The sequence below is a fragment of the Melopsittacus undulatus genome, chromosome 19, assembly GCF_012275295.1.
Source record: "Melopsittacus undulatus isolate bMelUnd1 chromosome 19, bMelUnd1.mat.Z, whole genome shotgun sequence".
Lineage (NCBI taxonomy): Eukaryota > Metazoa > Chordata > Aves > Psittaciformes > Psittaculidae > Melopsittacus > Melopsittacus undulatus.
Genome location: NC_047545.1, coordinates 1,638,804 through 1,658,422, shown reverse-complemented (window position 1 = coordinate 1,658,422; position 19,619 = coordinate 1,638,804). Strand labels below are relative to the sequence as shown.

General features: G+C 46.8%; 1 protein-coding gene across 3 annotated transcripts in view; it reads left to right on the top strand.

Annotated features, from left to right (window-relative positions):
• Window positions 1-4,244: 4,244 nt before the first annotated feature.
• Window positions 4,245-19,619, top strand: part of CRTC1 (CREB regulated transcription coactivator 1) — a 46,611-nt gene continuing 31,236 nt past the window's right edge. For all 3 annotated transcript variants that reach the window (XM_034070680.1, XM_034070681.1, XM_034070679.1), the window contains exon 1: window positions 4,245-4,402. In XM_034070680.1, coding sequence (XP_033926571.1) covers window positions 4,277-4,402 — 126 coding nt within the window. In that variant the 5' untranslated portion in view covers window positions 4,245-4,276. The remainder of the gene's footprint in view (window positions 4,403-19,619) is intronic.

Below are 19,619 nucleotides of genomic sequence, written 5' to 3'. Positions count from 1 at the left end.
TTTCTGCAATAGGAAGGGAGAGCAGGACAAGGCCTGGGCATCCTGCCATTTCACACCAGGTATTGTTGCCTTCCCTGTAGCTGTTTGTTATACACAAGCGTTAAGGAAATGTCTACAAACGCGTTTGGATGGGGTCTGTATGGATGTAAATCTGTTCCCTGTGACCCTTCCAGCACATCTGTGAAGCTGAACCACGAGATCTTGAAAGAAAACTTTTTCCTTCTACTTTATGTATAGAATGTCACCAAATTCTCTGCAGTTGGATTCAACAAGTGGCTGTGGAAGGAAATATCCTGCTCTCAGCCATGCTTCTCTGTCTGCTCTACAATTCAATTTGCAATGGTATAATCTCTTAGTAGTAAAAACTCTTCCCCAGCTTCCTGCTTGTTCCACTGAAGCATGCAATTCCTCCTGGTGCCTCCCTTTTAGTGCAGACTCTGAATGTATCCGTGTAGAACACTTTGCCTGCCTTCCAAGTGCTATCTTTGGAAAGACATAAAGTGCCTACTGCCTCACCAGCTCACCACATCACCTCAGGATCATGGGAATACTTCTTGCATTAGTGTGGCGTGAAGCCGAGCTCAATTCTGGGAAGAAAAGATCAGTAACAGAATCCTCTGTGGGGCTGCCAAAGCATTTCAGAGCACCGGGAGATGTGACTTGTAGAAATGACAGTGGTATCCTTGAGCAGTCAATGTAGGTTTGCTCGCTGAAAGTTTGGGTTTTACAGGGGATGGTAAAGAAACTAAACTGGAAGGATGACAAGGGAATGTTGGTAGCAGAGAGCAGAACCAAGCCATGCTTGTGACTGCCACTTGGTTTGGTTGGACTGCTCATCAGATTCAATGAGTAGTGTAGAGAGAGTAATTCAGGTGCTTCCATCTGCCCTCTGGAAACAAGGACAGCTTAAAGAAATGGTCATAAATCCCAAGTGAAACAAGAGCACTTTCTCCTACTGAAAGCACAATTTGGAGCTCAGTTCAGAAGAGTGTTGGAAGTAGGGACTCTGTGGGCTTCACACAGGATATTCTTCTCTGAGGATAATGGGAATGTCAACAGGAACAACAGTTTGAAGTGAGAGATCAAAACCTTTGTGTCTGTAGGCAAAAAGAAGTTGGCTTCTTCGTGGATGAGGGCACAGTCTCCTGCTGTCTGCTGTTGTGTAAATTGTTCAACCTCACACCTTCCTCTGAAGCCTCCAAGGGAGAATACGGAAGTAGCCGGATCTCATCTGCCAGAGCAATTCCGAAGGACCTGGAGGATAACAAACAAGCATTGAGTAAACACCAGCTCCTCCCTGCAAGCCGCTTGCTCTGGGTGCAGGTTGCTCAGTAAGGAGTTGTTTGTAACAAAAGCAGATGTGAACACAACAGCCCAGTCCTCCAATGCCTCTTTGTTTGCTTCAGAGCAAAGCTCCGGTTCTCAGTTACAAGAAATTTCTTCATAACGTGTCTGGAAGGCTGGAGGAGACAGAACTGCTGTCTCAGGGGATCCCATCACAGCTTTCTAGTGAGATCAAGTTGTTCTCACATGGCCCCATATGTGCTCAAGGTGAAGACGGCAGGAGACATAAATAATAGTTAAGGGTATGAGCTCATCATTCTGTCAGATGCATGGCATATCTCCTTCAGTGGAGGAAGGAGGAAACCTGGCACCCACCTGAAATGTCTCCTTGCCAATGCCTTAATGCAGTCAAGATTTACATTGTCTGCTGGGTCATGCACTTAGCAGCCACTCAGATCCACCCACAGCCCACAACGTGGAGCTGCGAGTGGGTGAGAAATTCCAGAGGCAACTCTGTGAACACAAATGTTGTATTGAAGAGAAGTTTGTTACGCAAACGGCTTTCAAACGGGAGAGCTTAAGAACAGGAGCGGGGCCAGGTTGCAGGCTGGAATTCCATCTGATAACGCTGCACAGGCGAAACAATAAGAAAAGGGAGTCTTCTTAAGGGAGGAAGTCGTCACCCCCCCACCCCCATGGCCATCTGCGTTCCTTCCCTGCAAACCAGGAGCCATCCGATGGGAGATCTCACCCTCTTCAATCTCCAAGGGATCCAAGAGGGGAAAGTTTATCAAGTTTCATCTTAGGTACTTCACCATTTGGTGCTAGACAAGAGGCAGAGTGGCAGCTGGGGCTCTAGATGTTTGCTATTACCACCTATGGTATTCAATCCAGGATAACTCAACAAATCATTTATAATCATCTCATTTCTCAAGCAAAACCAATGTGGATAATGGGTATCTTAGTGCTAAATCTTTGTGATTTATATGCTCTTAGTGTGACATGCCAACTCTGCAGGTCATACACTGTTCATGTACACAGCTCGAGGGTATTTAACTGAATATGCATTCCCGTTGTTTATTCCCGGTGGAAAATGCAAGAAGTGGTTAGACTAACATCTGTCAGGAATGACAGAGGAAGGGCTGAGCCTGCCAGGGCCTGGATGAGCTTTCAGGCCCAGCTCTGCTTTGTGCGATGGTATCTCATACCACATTATAAACTTGGAAGTGCAAGTTGGCAAGGAGAACTTAGGGTAGGACGTGACTTTGTGGCTAATGCTAATCCTGACTGTTGGAGCGAGTCTCACCCATCCCTCTCCAGCAGCCTTGAGGCAGTGGGTAATTATCATCTCTTATTTTATAGGGGCAGGAAATACTTCTACATGCCTGGTAAGCTGAGAGAACCAAGGCCCCGGAGTGATCAGCAATGGAAGTGAGCGTGGAGCTTCATTTCTTTGCTCTCACCATGACAGGGTTTGGTTACTGGAGTGAGCCCCGTCCAGGGCCAGGGATGCACCAAAACCTGGAGTGTCCACTTGATTTACTGGTGCTTTGTAAAAAGGAAAGTGTAAAGGGCACCGTGTGGGTGTCAGGAAACAGGATTTATTACTGTCTAATGCATGTGTCCTGCACATCACAGCACCCACCTGATGTTAGCACAGCTGCAATCAATGGCTTAGCAGCCTAAGCCTGTGTTCCAAGCCGGCGGTATTCCCTGGAACTGCTGCTCCTCCTGCAGCAGGGATGTGCCTGCATGGGAACGTGGCTCTGGTTTGTTCTGGTAGCTTAGACCACAGCCACAAGCTCAGCTTCTGCTTCGCTGCACAACACACCTGAGCAGCAGGGAAACAGGAGGCTGCCCAGCTCCAGGAAGCAGGACTTGATTTGGGATCCTGGAACCAGATTTCTGCTGTGCGGGTATAGGCTTTGCTTACCTTGCTGGAGGAATGCCCCATGCTGGGCAGGGCTCAAGGCCAGGTTGGATGCAGGGGCTTGGAGCAGCTGCTCCAAGGGAGGTGTCCCTGCCCGTGGTTGGAGCTGGATGGTCCCTTCCAACCCAAACCAGGCTGGGATTCCAGGATTCTAAGAGACAGTGTAAAAGACTTACTAATGAACACATAGCTTCTTTTCCTCTCTTTCTTTCCCTGTTGCACACACTGCTCCATCCAGAGGGAAACCCCCTCTAACCCAAGGCAGCAAACATCTGAGGGAGCTTAGAAGAAGATGTAAAATTGAGAGTTTAGATGTGCTGGTTGAATAATACCTGGCTTTTTATTGATTTGGACTTGCCTCGTGCCTTGGGATGAGTTTGGTGTCTGAGCACCCACTGGGGACACAGGAACACCCTTGTTTTGCCTTGGCAAAGAATGACAGCCTTGTTTGTGCTGGAAGGGACCTCAAAGCTCCTCCAGCTCCAAACCCTGCCACAAGCAGGGACCCCTTCCACTGGAGCAGCTGCTCCAAGCCCCTGTGTCCAACCTGGCCTTGAGCACTGCCAGGGATGGGGCAGCCACAGCTTCTCTGGGCACCCTGTGCCAGCGCCTCAGCATCCTCACAGGGAACAGCTTCTGCCTCAGAGCTCAGCTCAGTCTCCCCTCGGGCAGGTTCAAGCCATTCCCCTTGGCCTGTCCCTACATCCCTTGTCCCAAGCCCCTCTCCAGGTTCCCTGCAGCCCCTTCAGGCCCTGGAGCTGCTCTCAGGTCTCCCCTTCAGGAGCCTTCTCTTGTCCAGGCTGTCCCTATGGCAGAGCTGCTCCAGCCGCTCCTCGTGGGGACACCAGGACCCAATGGGGGCGGCAGCAGGACCCAGCAGCCGCCATCGCCTCAGCGCTCCCGCCCGGTGCCGCGCATGCGCCCGCGCGCCCCCTCACCGCCCCCCCCTCCCCTCCGCGCACGCGCGCTGCGGCCCTTCCCGGCGGGGCCGTGCGCGGCGCATGCGCGTCGCCCGCCTTCCCCCCCCCTCCGGCGCGGGGAGGGGGATGCGGACGGGGGAAGATGGCGGCCTCGAACAACCCGCGGAAATTCAGCGAGAAGATCGCGCTGCACAACCAGAAACAGGCGGAGGAGACGGCAGCGTTCGAGGAGGTCATGAAGGACCTCAGCCTGACCCGCGCGCACCGGGTGAGGACGGCGCCGGGCCCCGCTGCGCGCCCCCGCCGATCCCGAGGGCTGTGAGGGGGGGGGGGGGGGGGCGGCGCCCCCCGCGGCTCCCCTCAGCCCCGGGGGCAGCGGCGGCGGGAGGGGCGGCGGGCAGCGCCCCCTGCCGGGGGCGGGCGGTGCCCTCGGTGCGGCCCCCCCCCCCCCCTCCCCCGGTCCCCCGTTAACACCCCCCCCCCCATCCCCATCTGTTTGCCGGTACCGGGCCCCGCATTGGGAGGGGGAGTCCCCGTTCTCCCGGCGGAGGGGGGGGCTCTGCCCCGTGGCAGGGTCGGGGCAGCTCCGTCATGGCTCCGCCGGAGCGGGCCCGGCTGGGCGGGGGTGCCTGTAGGTTGGGGGGGGGCACAGTTCTGCCCTGCGATGGGGCTGAGGAGGGGCCCGGTTCCTGCACCGGGATCTAAGGGGAGGGCCTGGTTCCTTCATCAGGCTCTGACGGTTGGGGGGGGGTCCCAGTTCCTAAGGACGGGCTCTGAGGGGGGGTCTCTGCTCCTCACCCGGATCTGAGAGGGGTTTTCCCGGCTCTTCACCCCACAACAGGCCCAGATTGGGGCGTGGGGGGGTCCCAGCCTTGCTCCTGCCCACCTAAGGGGCGCTTGCTTCCCTCAGGGCCCTGCAGAGCATCCCTTCAGGTGCGGGCAGGTAAAGCCCTGGTCCCCTTGCTGTGGAGCACCCATGGGTGTGCAGAGCCTGGGTGGGAGCTGCTGGGCTCCGTGTCGTTAATGTTGTTCCTGTTACACTCCGGTTGTCGTAGGTGCAAATTGCTGCACTTCCAAACCTTCCTTGGCTTGTGATGCCTCTGCAAAGCCCATCAGCAGAAATTACCTGCATAACAAATGTGCTTTCCAAACATCAGATGCCTCTTCTGGTTTAGGCATAGGGATGTCAGAGCTCTTCTGCATGGTTTTTGTCTCATCTGGTTGTGTCAACGTTTTGGGTTTTCTTTTAACTGTTTAAAGGCAAATCTCTGATCCTGTTTGTGCCTGAACCTTTGCAGGAATGGGAGAACAGGAGAACCTATGCTTGGATGTGCAGGAACATATTTCCTCTTATTCCTTCATGTCAGGATAGGGGGAATCCTTGTTTGGAATTGGTGCTGCTGCTGGTCAGATGTCAAAGAAAGGCCACGGTGCTTCTGTCAGCTCCTGCTTGGGAAGTCGTGAGGCCAAAGCTTTGTTGGTGATGCCTCTTAGAGGATGCTGGTGGAGTTCTTGATGGAGTTAGTGGAGAGAAGAGCGAGGATGCTTTAGGGATGTTTGCAGTCAATGGAGCCTTCTTGGTTCTTGCACCTCTGCCTGAGTAGCTCAATACCCAGGATTTTGCCTTTTGGTGGTTGGTCTTTGGCAGCCACTTGAGAGCTGAGTGTTCTTGAGAGTCTGCAGTTGCAGGTTGTCCTTCAGCTAACTCTTAGGTTTAACATTCACCTTCTGCAAGATAAGGCCGAATCCTGATTCAGTTCCTCCTGAATCTGAGAGTCCCTGACCCTGGTTTTGCAGATGGAAACCCATCTTATTTTCAAGAACCTGGTATTGAGGAAAGGACCCAAGATGAATATGTTTTCTGAGGATTCTGGGTACTGAAGTGATGGAAACACTGACCAAATAGCTGAATAAAATGTCTTCTTTGTAGACTTTTTCTCCTAAATTCCATGATTTCATCTGTGTTTAAAATGCAGCATAAAAGCAAAAAGGGGTTAAGCACAACTTTGCCGTTTGCTCTCATTACATTTGGCAAAACACACTTTGCTGCTGTCACTGTGCAAATGCGTTACTCAGTTTGTGGAAGCAGCCCAGAATTTCGGTTGCCTTTTTCATTATTAGTAATTGTCTTTTTTGCAATGTTTGCAGTGTTACCATCCTGGCTGCTTTGGTGTTTGGGGCTGGTCATAGCAGAGCAGGGAACTGCTGTTCCACACCTGCCGTTTCTGAGGTTGCTTTCTGACTTGGTCATCTTCTACCTATTCCTGCTGAGATTTTGAAGTTATGATGCCTCTTTCTTGCCCAGGACAAACTAGAGCATGATGTCAACTCCTTCTTTCTCTGTTGCCCTCACCATTCACTTGAATAAAGAATTCCTTTGGAAAATGAATCCTTTTGGTTTCAGGAGCATTCCCCTGTTCTCGGGAGCAGCCAGGTCCTGGTTGGAGCTGGCACATTGCAGAATGCGTGTTGGGTTTGCTGGCAGACACAGACCTTGGGGAGAGTCGTGGCGGTGGGTGGGTGGCCGATAGAAGCTCTGGAGCTGCTTAATTGTCTTGTGAGTGGGACCTTCGTGTTTATAATCCAGAGATTTCTGCGAGTCCCATAGTAACAAAGTGGGTGAGAAGAGGGGGAGGCTTTTTTTTCCTGTGTGACATTGACTCCTTTATTCTGCTGCTGGTTCTGCTGCTTTTTATATGTGAGACATGGAATTTCAGAACTGCACTGGTTTCTCAAGGAGGGGCTGTTTACCAGGGCCTGCTCTCCATTTCTGCTGTAACACAGCCCAGTGGTACTTGCTGTGTTGGATTCACTGTTGAAGGCTGTTGCTGCCCTTGCAAATTAGAATTAACCAGACATTAACATGCAGGATACCACAGGTAGTGCTGAGCTGTTCAATGGATGGCTCTTCAGATGATGGAGAATGTAGGATTATTAAAGGAAATTTGGATGCAGCTATGACGTGCATTTTAAAGGTGGTTCTCATTCAGCTGAAGATACTCTCAGGATTCCACAACTGGGTTTTGTTTTGTAATCTACATTGTTAAAACCCCTTAGTTTTGAGGGATTCCAGCCGGAGCTGTGTTTGAGCTCCCTCTTATGGACCTTACTTGAAGAGAAAGACCACCCCCCGAAACCCCCTAACTCCCCAAAAGCCCCACGTGGAGAGCTTGTGTTGGTGTGGATGTTACTGGTGTGAAAAACGGGGCGAAAAAACAGGTTAATGGTGATGTTTGGAAGCATCCAGCAGAATCCCAGCACTTCCAGACAGGCTTTTCCTGCAGGCAGAGTGGGCTTTGCATGCAGGCCACTTGCAGAAGGTGTCTTTGTGAGCTGCTGCTAACATCACATCTCAGCAGAGTCTCTAGTGATGACCTCAGTGGCACAAACCTGGTTCTCTATGTCCCCAGGTATGCAGTTCAGTGCTTTTATCAGCCCGTGTGCTGGTGCTGTGACACGGTTTGCTTGTGCATTTGTAGGTGTTACCAAAAGCTGTGTGTGCCTTTTCTGCTTCTGCGAGTTGGTCAAAACCACATGGAGTAAAAAGTTGGTGGCTTTATTTTCAACCTGAATATTTTGAATCCAGAGCTCCTGGTTGAGTTTGATTTCCTCAAGCAGGATGTAGTGTAATGGTGTAGCTATCCATAGGTGGCCATTTGACTGAAGGGGAATGAAATAAAAATCAAGTAAAACCCCCATAGTTTGTGTATAAAACATGTCCACAGGCACACACATCCCTGTAGCTGGATTGTACTTTCATATGAGACAGTCACTCATGTACTCGCTCCTACTGGCTGTGGGGGAGATCAGAATGTCTTTGTACATGGTTTGCTGTAGACAGTATGCAAACCAGCATGTAAAAGCTTAGTTAAAGCAGGAATGCTAATCTGTGGGTTTAAAACTGGGAAGCACTAATGATGATGGCTCAGTGTCGCAATGTTTCCTAATGTCTTCAGCATGTTTTTATTAAATAATTTGATAGAAAAGAAATTTCTAACTACATAATAGTATTTGGGATGTCTGAAAGATATTAAAGAAATGCATCACGATCGGGACTGAGCCCTGCAAGCACGGAGATGAATGCCTTCAGCTGCAAGTAGTTTAGTTCAAGGTAACGGTATGAGTTTCCCTCAAAACAGCAGTGTTGATTTTGCAAGCTGTAGAACAGTGTTTTTCTTCTTTGTTACTTTCCTGGATCCAGGGTTGGGACCCTGAATTTGCACATTTACAAGAAGGAGGTGGCTTAGGCTTCCTCTGTGATCATTTCCCTGCTGGAGCAGGACACGGAACCAAGTGTGTAGGATTCTATGTGGCCAGATGTGCTCCCCAGTCGCAGCAGCTGTGCCAGCAGCTGTGGGCATCCTCAGACACAGGCTGGGCGAGCAACTGCATGGGCCCTGCTGACAGAATGCTGCAGTGTGGTGAGTTCTTTGAAAGAATCATTGTAACTCGGGGGAGTGAGGTGCGGAGGTGAGGTCCCCGCAGGGGCACAAAGAGGCTCTGTTCTTGTGCAACCCTGCGCTGCCCTGAGCTGCTCTGAGCTGTCCAAGGTAAACAGCGAGCGGCTCCTGATGTGCCCTGCTGGGGAGCTCACGCTCCAGCCCCAGTGGGAGCTTTCTCCTGGTGAACCCAGGCAGGGTTTGTTGTGCTTTTTCTAAAGGAGACCGTGACTTTTAAAATGATTATTCCATCATTACGCTGTGTTAAGCTGCTTGCTTCAGCTCCCAAAGTCTCTTTCTGTGCAGTGGCCAAGTCTGCCTGTGTTTATGCTGCAGCAAAGCTGGGGAGGATCTGTAGGCACGAGAAACTACGATTGTACAACCACTGCGGGGCGAATGTATGGAACCAGTGTGTTGCATTTCGGTTTTCTTTGGCTTCAGTGGTGGAGAGCATTCGCAGTAATTTGCATTTATAGGAGCTACTCATTTAGTAAGAGAATAATAAGGTTATGTACAGTCAGTTCTTCTGACGCTTCGAGGGGGAGGTGAGGGTTTCCCTGCAAAGCCATTCTTTGAATAGCTGAGCTTGGCCTTTAGTTAAGACCCTGGAAACTTGTAGGTCTGGATAGTGATTTTGTTGGACTTGTATTTACAAATGGGTGATGACTTTGGGTTGGAGTTGCAGATTCAGGAGCTGCAAACCTCCAGTGGAAGTTACAGACATGGCAAAAGCATCAGTGAGCAGGAGCTGATGCTGTGTTAATCTGAATTATGTGCTGGCAGCAGCAGCAGGGCAGAGGTGAGTGAGTGTTCTCTGCCTGAGTAAAGCATCAGGCCGCAGAACGCTGCAACAACAGTTGTTCCTTTAAGCAGTTTTCAAGAATATGTTGTACTGAAAAATGATTTTAGTAGCAACGTGGCCAAGGCACAGACTTTCTTCAACAACTGTTAAATGCAGCAGAAAAGAGATGTTTGACACAGCACAAAAAAAAGGAGGGGGGAAACCCAGAAGCCCTTAACGTGGTTGTGTAAGGGCTGGTGTTGAAAACCAGTTTTTAACTGTAGCTCTGTTTCTCAATCAGATGACTCCTTGAATTATCTTTTTACCATGTAAACTGCATTTCTGTTTTCTATGCATCTTGGATTACCTGTGCTGATGAGGAACCAACGTCCGTTTTAATCTGCTGTTCATCAAACCTCTCCTTCTGGCACTAACAATTTGGTTTGGATTTTATAATCAGTTTATGGGTGCTGGTGATTTTAGTTACAAAGCATTTACTGAACCTTATCAAGATCAAGCTGAGGCAGTAGCATAGGGCCTGTTTAAGCTCTTGGAAGCTTTGACTCCTGTGGTTGCCCAGCACCACGTTGGTGTGAGTTCCAGCACAGTGAGTTGCGTCAGGAGTTGACCATGTGAAATCAAACTGGTGGGCTTGGGTTTTTTGAGGTGAGCTTTAGCCCAGGCAGTTTCCTGCTCTGACTAGATGCATAAGTTGTTCTGTGAGAAATTATTGTTTCTAGACACTTCCATTGTAGTGGTAATAAAATCCTAATTTGGCATAAAGTAGACATCATCTCAGAGATGATCAATAGGGATTTAAACGGAATGTCTTAAAGGCTGAATATCCGTCTCTGATTTCTATTACCTCTCTCTAATTGCAAAGGAGTGTTTTCTTGGGCTGTGTTACAGCAGCTTTGTCACTCTCCCTGACAGCATCGATCTGTCTCTAATGGTATGTTCCATGCTGGCATCAATACTTCTGTACCTAATGCAGGATCTGAAGCCCAAGTAGACTTCAGGGCACCGTTCAGCAAATGTCATACTGGATCTTAAAAAAACAAACAGAAAAAAGGGCTTTTCTTTTTTAAAATACCAATTCTGGTTGTGATGGCTGGAATTTTACCCCAGTATTCTTGTAGATATGTGGAGTAGCTATTGCTGTGGCATTGAGGGTATATGGTAGCTGACAGGATTGGAGTAAGTGGGTGAAAAGAAGGATGTTGTCAAAATGTGGTAGATTTTTTGTGAATATAGGCTTGCAGCAGTGTTCACGTTGTGCCAGTGACCTCAGTGCTGATTCCCTGTCTCCTTTTGGTTGGAATTACTGGCATTTTGGTAAAAAAGTGTGTTCCCAGAGGCTTTGGGGCTAGCCAGACTTGGGAGTCTCTTAACACATTGGCTATGGTTGGTGTATGTGATAGCGCATAGGAGTTAGTATTGAGAATGTGGCTTGGATTTGTTGTAGCTGTTTTGTGTAGTGTGTTCAGTGCTGTGCGAGTGATGTTCAGCAGGAAGATCCCTGTCAGCATCTCCAGTGGCATTTTTGGAGCCAGCTGAGCGTTGCAAAGCGCATGTTTGTCAACCAGGGATGTTTTGAATGAGCTCACTGGTACTTTATAAATTACAAAGTTGTAACAGAGTGTTGAGAAGAGTCTTGTTTTGCAGATTATTTCTTGGGAACTGAAAATGCTTCCCCTTGAAGCAGAACAAGCATTTGTAATAAACCAACAGCAACACACACCCACAGAAAATGGGTCTTAAATAATGAAGTAGAGGGGAATGAACTGATGCATTCCAGTGTTAGGCTTCAGTAATAATTCTACAGCACTTCATGATCCTTGCCTAAGAGTTTGTGTTGTACAGGCAGGTTTGCTTAAGATGGATTTTACTCTCCTGCCTGCTTGCTCTATCATTTTTCTTGACTAGTGGGAAAAATACCCTCTGTGATATCTCTGTTGGGGTCCTCACTTACGGTTTTTCGCATGGTTACTGATCACTGTGTAGTAGTAAGATGTGTAAATGGCAGACTGCAGTTCTGTTAGAGGAGTTTTCAATTCATTTTGATACCCAGCAATTACAGTTTATGTTGGTATTACTTTCCTTGGACAACCGAGGTCTCGAGGAGAAGGGAATTGGAGCTGGTTTTCCAAAAGATGATTATTTTCAGGCACATGCTGATAGTTCTGAACTCAGAAAGCATATCAATTGGGTTTTGGCTTGTTTTTCTGTACACCGGTGCCTCTTCAGACCTCTTGTAGGAGCAGCGTCTGGTAGTGATGTGAAGCTGTGCAGCAGATTTCTCTAGCTCCAGAGTCCTTAGGTGGTTTTTTGACATCCGAAAACTGGATTAAGGACAAAAACCCGTCAGTTTTGGAAGGAAAAGACAGTGATTGTTTCATACAGTGATTGTTTCATGCACTGGCTTCTCACCTTTCTTCTTCCTTACAAAGTCTTAGTGTAGATCCTATTCATGGCATCTATTCAGCAGCCACTAATTGTTGGAGTGGTGTAACTGGGTTTCTCCTTGTTCCGTATGTACATGCAATGGGTGAAGATTGTTCTTATTGCAGTCTTTTAATTACAGTTCCACAAGCCCCTGTTCATCTCTGCCTCCTCAGTGGCATTGCTCCACTAGTGAGGGAAGAGCAAAAGTATTATCTCCAATATTGCAGAGGTTTCCACCAGCCTGCTCAGATTCATGTCTTATTGACCTTCTCTTTGTAATTAGATTTGTCTCTTGTGCAGTAAAACGATCACCTTGTAGCAGCATTTTGCACTCGAAGAATTTGGACTCTAATGGCAGGTATTTTTAATACCCAGAGAACTGTCTGATGCCTCATTTGAAGAGCTACAAACATTTGCTTGAGCTGTAACAGGAGGGTTTAAGGATGAGCTGCGGCAGGAGGAACTGTTGGAGGGAAGAACATGCTGCAAAGGCCACAGTGGTTCTGAGGACTGCTGAAGTGGTATCTTGGTATCAGAAACTGAAGGTCAGTGGAGTGGTTTTCTCTGGTGTGTACCAATGTGGGCCTCAGCAGCAGGTAACTCACCTTTTCTACTGTAGCACCAGGCTTTGAAGTGATGCTGCTGTGCTGGTGGGTGCTGTCAGGGCAGAGCTGGGTGCTGCTGCACCCCAGAGGGTGCAGACGTGCCCCACTCGGCTCCTTATTTCCCAAACTTGTGGGGTTACATAACTGAATTTCCATTCTTTAGCTAAAAATATAAAAATGGAGCATAAAAGCTATTTTTATCGTGCTTAATGAGGGCATCTCTGCTTTTATTTCATCTTTTCAGAGGCATTTCAATAGGAGGATTTGGGATGGTTGAGGAACATTTTTTTGTAGAAGAGTGGACCTAAAGATATGTTGGGCTGCTCTAGAATGAGTATGTTCTTTAAAAGTATACCATTAGCTAATAGTGATCTTTGCTTTTCAGATAGCAAATAATCAATGAGCTTCAAATGTTGAGTCCTCTCCGGTGTGTTATATTGAATCATCAGCCACATCCAGGCCTTTCTCTTTTTGGAAACCCTTCCAGGGAAGCAGGGTGGCATTTGCAGAGCTGACACGAGATCTGGTTTGTTTTTCAAAGCAGTGCAAATCAGGTTTGGTTCATATTGGAGCTTAGCTTGGCTCTCTGCCCGGTGATAGAGCACAACTCTGAAGAATAGTCACTATTTTAAGTCTGTAGTTGTGCTGTATCCTGTTTTTACTTGCTACTCAGTTGTGACTGTTAAGTTTTAAACACTAAACCTTTGTTCACCAGAAATAGCAAAGTGTTTTTAAGCACAAGTGACAGCCTGAGTATTAAATGGTATTATTTATTGTTATGACTTCATTTATTCAAGTTCTTCCACGTGTGTTCTTACTGATTCTTTTGCCTGCAAACCCCCAGACAGCAAAGAGTTAATAAAGGCAGTTAATGCTTAAAGAAGTTCTGCTGGTGCAAACCAGAAATCAAGAGTTAAATAATGCCAATTGCAGAGTTAAATGCTGCTGCTTGCTTCCCTCTCCCTCCCTCTTTCACACAAGTTAAGCTTTCTGGTTTGTTCTGTCTGGGTTCACAAGAAAAGGGTTTGTGATTTGAGTGCAGTGTGGATTTGGGGGGGGGTTAGGAGTAATAAGTGTACATTGGGGGGTGAGAGCTCTTCACTTTCACATGAATTCTAGAGGACACCTGGGGGATTGGTCTGAGGCCGTGTGGAGTTTTTATAACCCCGTTTCCTCACGGTTTTATAGCTGAGGCAATCTGGGGAGTTGGTTGCAGCTCCTGAAGGAGAATCTAATGGTGCCTTGGAATTTGTAGATGACTCATAACAGGACAAAACAATCCAGTTAAGTGATTTGAGGTCTTAAATAATCTCTTCAACAGGAAGGTGAAGAAAACATGAACTCATGAGTAATAATTGGCTCTCTTGGAGTGCTAAAAGTGCAGTGATCGCTAGTGAGCAGGGATTCAGATGATTCCTCTTGAAGCTTTGCTGATCAATATATAATATCTCAGCTCTTATGAATGAAATGTGTTTGCCTGGACTATAATGGTTTTAGCAAAGCTCTATTACAAGGTGGGAGTTTATTTGAAGTTGGTTTCTAGTAGTGACACTTTGCACTTCAGCTCCACGGGCTAGGGCTGCCTCTCAACTTTTTGGCTTTGCTTTTTCTCCTGTTCTCTGCCCTGGTCACCAAGGTGGGTTTTTGATGAGGAAGAACCCATGATAATGGCTGCACCTTGAAACAGAGGCAGTTCTTTGCTTTGTGAACAAGCTAGCTGCAAAAATCTGGTGGTTTTAGATAGTTCCAAAACTAACCTGCTAGGAATACCTTCCTCAGACAGCTAGCATTGGCACAGAACTGCAGGTCCTCATCTCCTTTTTCCTTTTCAAAGCACAGAATCATTCAGGATTGCCTTAATTTTGAAGAGGCTTCTATGCAGCTTCAAGGGACCTGCACTGGTGTTCGTGCACCCTTTGAGACCTCATGGTTGTACTGGTAAGCAACTGGGACTGCAGCACACGTGTGACACTATCAGATAACCTTTAAGCTTAATGAGGTTTGTAAGAGCTCAAGTTAGCTTTTGTGTTGTCCCCTTTCCGTTGATGAGCAGTTTTCATTACTCTGATGATGAAAACCCCTTCTTCTGATTCCCAGTTTGTTTCTTCATGGTGTCTGGAGAGAGCTCCTGTTTCATTTCAAGCTCTGGCTCTGTGAGATGGAGGGGGAGGATTCTGCTTCCCTTTCCCTCCCTGCAGATCCTGGTACTCAGTTCCTGTGAGCAGGGACAGGCTGGTTCTGGTCCTTGAATGTGTCACCTCCTAATTTATTAGTAATTTCTGAAGTCTTTGAGAAAATTTGGGTATTTTAGTGGAAACCCCCTCAGATCTTGAACTGTATATTGGGTAGTGTACTATAGCTACCCACTGGTCAAAGTCAAGTGCAGTGCTGGCCTTGTGTGTGCAGCTCTGCTTTGAGTCAAGAGGTGGTTGTGAAGTGTTTCAGTGTGGCAGAGACAAAGCTGTTGCTCTTCTGTGGCTGCTAAATTCCAACAGATTCCTTCCCTAAGAGAAAAAAAAACAGCAAAAATGCATTTTTTTCCCTTCTCTTTCCTGAAATCTCTGTTTTTAATGGCGGTGTTTGGCTGGGTTGCAGAGTCTGTGTCCTGACACGTCCATGTGATAATGGAACAAATACTTGAAAGTGACTTAAATGACAGTTATGGTGATGGAAGAGTAAACAATGATGTAGCAGTTCTAAGAGCAGGGGTTCAAATCCAGTTCATACCATATGGCTGGAGTTTCTCGTGGTAATTCTCACTTAGTTTGTAGTAGACACTTGGCTTCCTGTCCTGGCCTGGGAGGATGCTCCCTGCAGTACCTATTGTGTGAGGGTGCTGATAGCATGAGAAGGCCAAATGTGATTGGCAGAGGCAACAAGGGAAACTTCTGCTCTGCTTGTCCACACTTCTCTGTTTCCAGCAGTGCTAAAAACTTCACTTTTATGAAAATAAAAACATCCTAAAGTTAAAAAAAACCACCACCAACCCATTGCAAAACATTTTGTTACAGAGCTGCTGATGGAATGCTTGCAGTCCCAAGTGACCCAGACGGAGCAGCTGCTATCACTGCGGATTATACCTTTCCTCTAAACTTCAGACTTCATTTCCTTTAGCAGTCTTCCTGGAGGAACAGCTGTGCGTTTGGATCCACTGCTGCTGTTGGATCAGTATTTGAAACTGCAGGAAATAAGTTACTTGAGAAATCTGGCTTGATGGCATTTCTTCCTGATTGTGACAGCCTGAATGAGAGAAATGCAAGGGATTCTCTTCTGTTTTCCTTTGATAAATGAGTCTGTGCAGTCTGTCTCCATTAGGCAGGAAGAGCTGTGAAGCAGCTAACTAAGCTCCTTCTACTCCAGCATTACTCCCTGTGCTGTGTTTGCGTTGTTGTTGCCATGAGTGGTTGATCATACAGAAATGCCCAATGTCACTTGCTTTGCAGAAGGCACATTTGAATGTGCTCTGATTTGGAGAGGAGCACACGTTTGGAAAACAGGTTTGGGAGAAATATCTGCAGTGTGGATTAACTCTGAGAGGCTATAGACTGCATCCCTCAGTGTAATTCCAGCTAGTTTTCAGCTCTGTGGTCAAGCCTTTTCCTAGAGAATCAGTGTTTTCTATCAAAGAAGCTACATCTTTTCCTTTATGTTAGGCAGAGTAGCTTTAGGTGCTCTGAAAGACATGGTTTGACATTGTCAGGCTTATATCCCTGTCTTACCAGGACATTCTTTGGGTTGAAGAGGAATATCTGTCGCATACACACTGCAGGTACTCAGATGGGAGGGCAGGTGTTGATGTCATTGTAATTACTTGGAAAATGAAAGATAAAGGCTGCAATTGCAAATAGACACCCATCTCTTCTTCAGGCACCTATTCAGAGAGTGGTGGCTGTTGGGAGGCTGTGGAATGTCTGGATTTAACCACATGTCATGTGTTGCTCTGGGCTTTGGGGTGCACCAGCCAAACTCTGGTTTGCTGGCAGGATAATGAAGCCCCTGGGGAAGCGTTCCACACCTCACTCTGTGAGGGATCTGAGTCCTTCAAAACTACTGGAATCTTTACAATGGTGTGTGTGATGAAGCCTCATTTTATAGAAGAATCACTCAGATGCAAGCAGGAAAACAGAAGTGGATGCTTTGAATGTCCAGTTTGTGGCTGTGGGGTGAGGAAGTTCAGAGAAACCCAGCTAACCTCCAGAGATGTTTTTCTGCAAGCTCAGCTGCTTCAACCAGAGTTCTTTCAGGTCATAAGAGGCCTGGTTCAAGGAAAGGGGCAAGGCTGTAGCTTGTCCTGGGGAAGAGGAGGCAGGCAGAGCCCTGGGACCGTTCTGCACGGTGCTATCTGCTCGGTTGTGTTATAGAGCTGCATCCTTCATTGCTCATGGAGCTCTTCTCTGCTAATGATTTTCTGTGTCTTCTCATTATTGATATTAATTTTAGGATCTTGGCTTTAATGAGTTTGTTTCTGGGTCTGGTGATGGAGAGAGGGACTGGCACCTGAATACCTGCTATAATTAACCAAATGGTGGCTCACATTTAGGTTTTCTTTTCCTTGGCTTACCAGGATGCTCTTTTTATTGATCTGTGACTCCTTTCTCATTTAGTGAAATAAATCTAGAGAGCTTTCCTGGAGGGTGGGTTTAGTAAATGAGCAGTTCTTTTGATGTAGATGATGTTAGGAAGTGGCTGGGTAGCAAGCTCAAATTCAAACTCTAATCCAGTGTTGGATATTAACAGAAGAGAGTTCGTGTGAGGGGAAGGGAGGAGCCAAGCTCTTTGGTGGTCAAAGCAGTTATTTAATGGATGGATAGGTTTTGGCACCTTGGACACAAATGTAAAGAACCCTTTACGTGTAATAGTTGATGGGTAATAAGGAGAGTTTTAGCTGGCAGCTCTGTTGCCACTAAATCTAAATGCAATAACTGAATCATTAAACTGATGTTAACTTATCTTTCTTTTTAAGTCTCTATTTGCTTTACTTATCAACATGAGGATTGTGAATGGGAAGAAATCTCCCTTTGAAGAAAACACTTCCACAGGGATTCCGCTGAGTAACTGACTTGTCTCAGGGTTTGTTTGACGTGGTGTTTAATATCACACTGGAGAAACAAGCCAGATGAGTGGTTTGGGATGAGGGGGTTGGGAGCCTCCCAGCCTCCTGCTTGCTAAGGGAAGCAGCAGAGTGGATGCTTGACCTGGAGAGCTTCTCTCTTGCTGCTCTACCTGCGTAACTTAGAAAGTCCAGTTCTGAGGATAAAAGGGCACCTGGTCCCTACTGTCTGTCTTTGGCTTTACTGTAGAGGCCAAAAATAGTGATATCAGTGCCTTTTCAGAGACCTTGCTACCAGGAGCTGGGTGGTTTGTTCATTCCTATGGGGAGATCAGAAAATAGCAACGTGTTCCTGAGGATGCCGGATGAATCCCACTCAGTTTAAGACCTCTGGACAACTGCCTGTCCTTTCCTGTGGCAGGTCCTGCCTCTGGGTGCTTCAGGAGAAAGCCTTCCTGAGTAACTTCAGACGTGACCAACGGGAGGCTTTGAACTGATTTGAACCAACAGGATTTAACTAATGCAGCCTCTAAAACTTCCAGTTAATCCTTTAAACAGAATTTAATTTGCAATTAAGCTTTAATACTGCATTTTTCATGTTAATCTACACTTGTTTTTGTGCTGATGGGCCTGAGCATGCAGGAGAGAGCTTTCTGAAGTGCAAAGCTGCAGTTCAGAAGAAAGCTGGAGATGAAAACTGCAAGTGGCAGCAGAGCAGTTATCGTGCAATCTTACTTCCTGTATTCATCAGATCTCTCGGGGGTTTTTATCAAACGGACACTCCACCCTTTTATTACAGTTATGGGAATCAAATTGTTATGTATTAAAAAAGGGCATTTTGACAGAAAGGATTCTGGGGGATTGGGACTGAATCCCAGTGTTGGGTTTGCCGTTCGATTGCAGGGAAGTGCTGTCCAGAAGTTTGTAATTGCCCTGGATTTTTTGGGGGAAGAATTCAGAGAAGTTGAAATGTTGGATTTTAAATGCTTCCTTTGATTCCCATCTGCATGCTCTGGAAACTTAGGGAGTCTGTAGGAAAGCTGGATGGCCTTTTAGGGCCATGTTTCTCTCCTTTAATATGACTAGTTTTAATTGTATTACTTGAATCTCTCCCTCCAATCACAACTTCATCCAGCAAACTTTAACCCCATCTAAATAGAACAGTTCAGGTAGTTCATACAAATGCTTGTGTTAGGTCTGATAGTGTTGATTCTCCCCAGCTGTGTGCCCAGTTCCATTCACCACAGTAAGGTGCTGTCGTGTTACTGCACTGTGAGCTGAGGTTAGGATGTAATTGCTTGCAAAATTCCTGATTGCTACATGGGAAGGTGATGAGTCCCTTCCTGCTGCTGTGAAGATGCTGCTGCTGTTTGCACATTGTTTCTCCTGCACCTTTGCAGAGATCTGTTGGTTTTATCATGACTCCAGATCTGGTGAACAGACAGTGTGTCAGCCTCTCAGTAGGGGAGCATTTCCAGCTATTCCAGACAACTGCTTGTGCAGAGCTATATGACTTCTAATGCTTACATTGGACTTCCAGCTTAAGATCATCCTGTTTTTCTTTAAGTAGCAGAAGAGATGTGCTGGTGGAGGGGAAATTACCAATTCAGTTAGGATCTGTCATTTGGGAAACACATCTTCTGAACAAGAATGCCAAGCAGGAACAAGATGGTTTAACAAGCAAAAGCTTTTCTTTACCAAAAGCTTTCTCAGGAAAGACCTGGGATACTTAACAGTATTTTCATCTGTCAAGGAGCTGTTACCTTGGCCACATAATACATAAGTGGAGAAGCTGTAATGTGGAGTCACAAAGTTCTCGTGGTTCAAGAAATTAATGTATCTGGTGAGCACTAAGTAATTCATTATCATCCTTCACTATCTGAATTCATATAGAAAGCAAGTTGCCACTAATTGAATGTAAGCCCAGGAGATGAAGCTGGAGTTGTCATGAGACTTGTTAACATTTGAAGAGTAATCTGAATTTTTCTATTAAGGAAAGGCTTCTTCCTTCTTATTTCTTCTAAAATAAAGCCCCACCATCCCCCTCTTCAAACCCAACCCTAAGCCCCAGATTGTGCAATGTACTTCACGCACCTCACAAGGTACAGGAAGAAGCAGAAGTGTTCATTTTAGTCACAACCAATGTCTCTTCTCCTTTTCAGTGC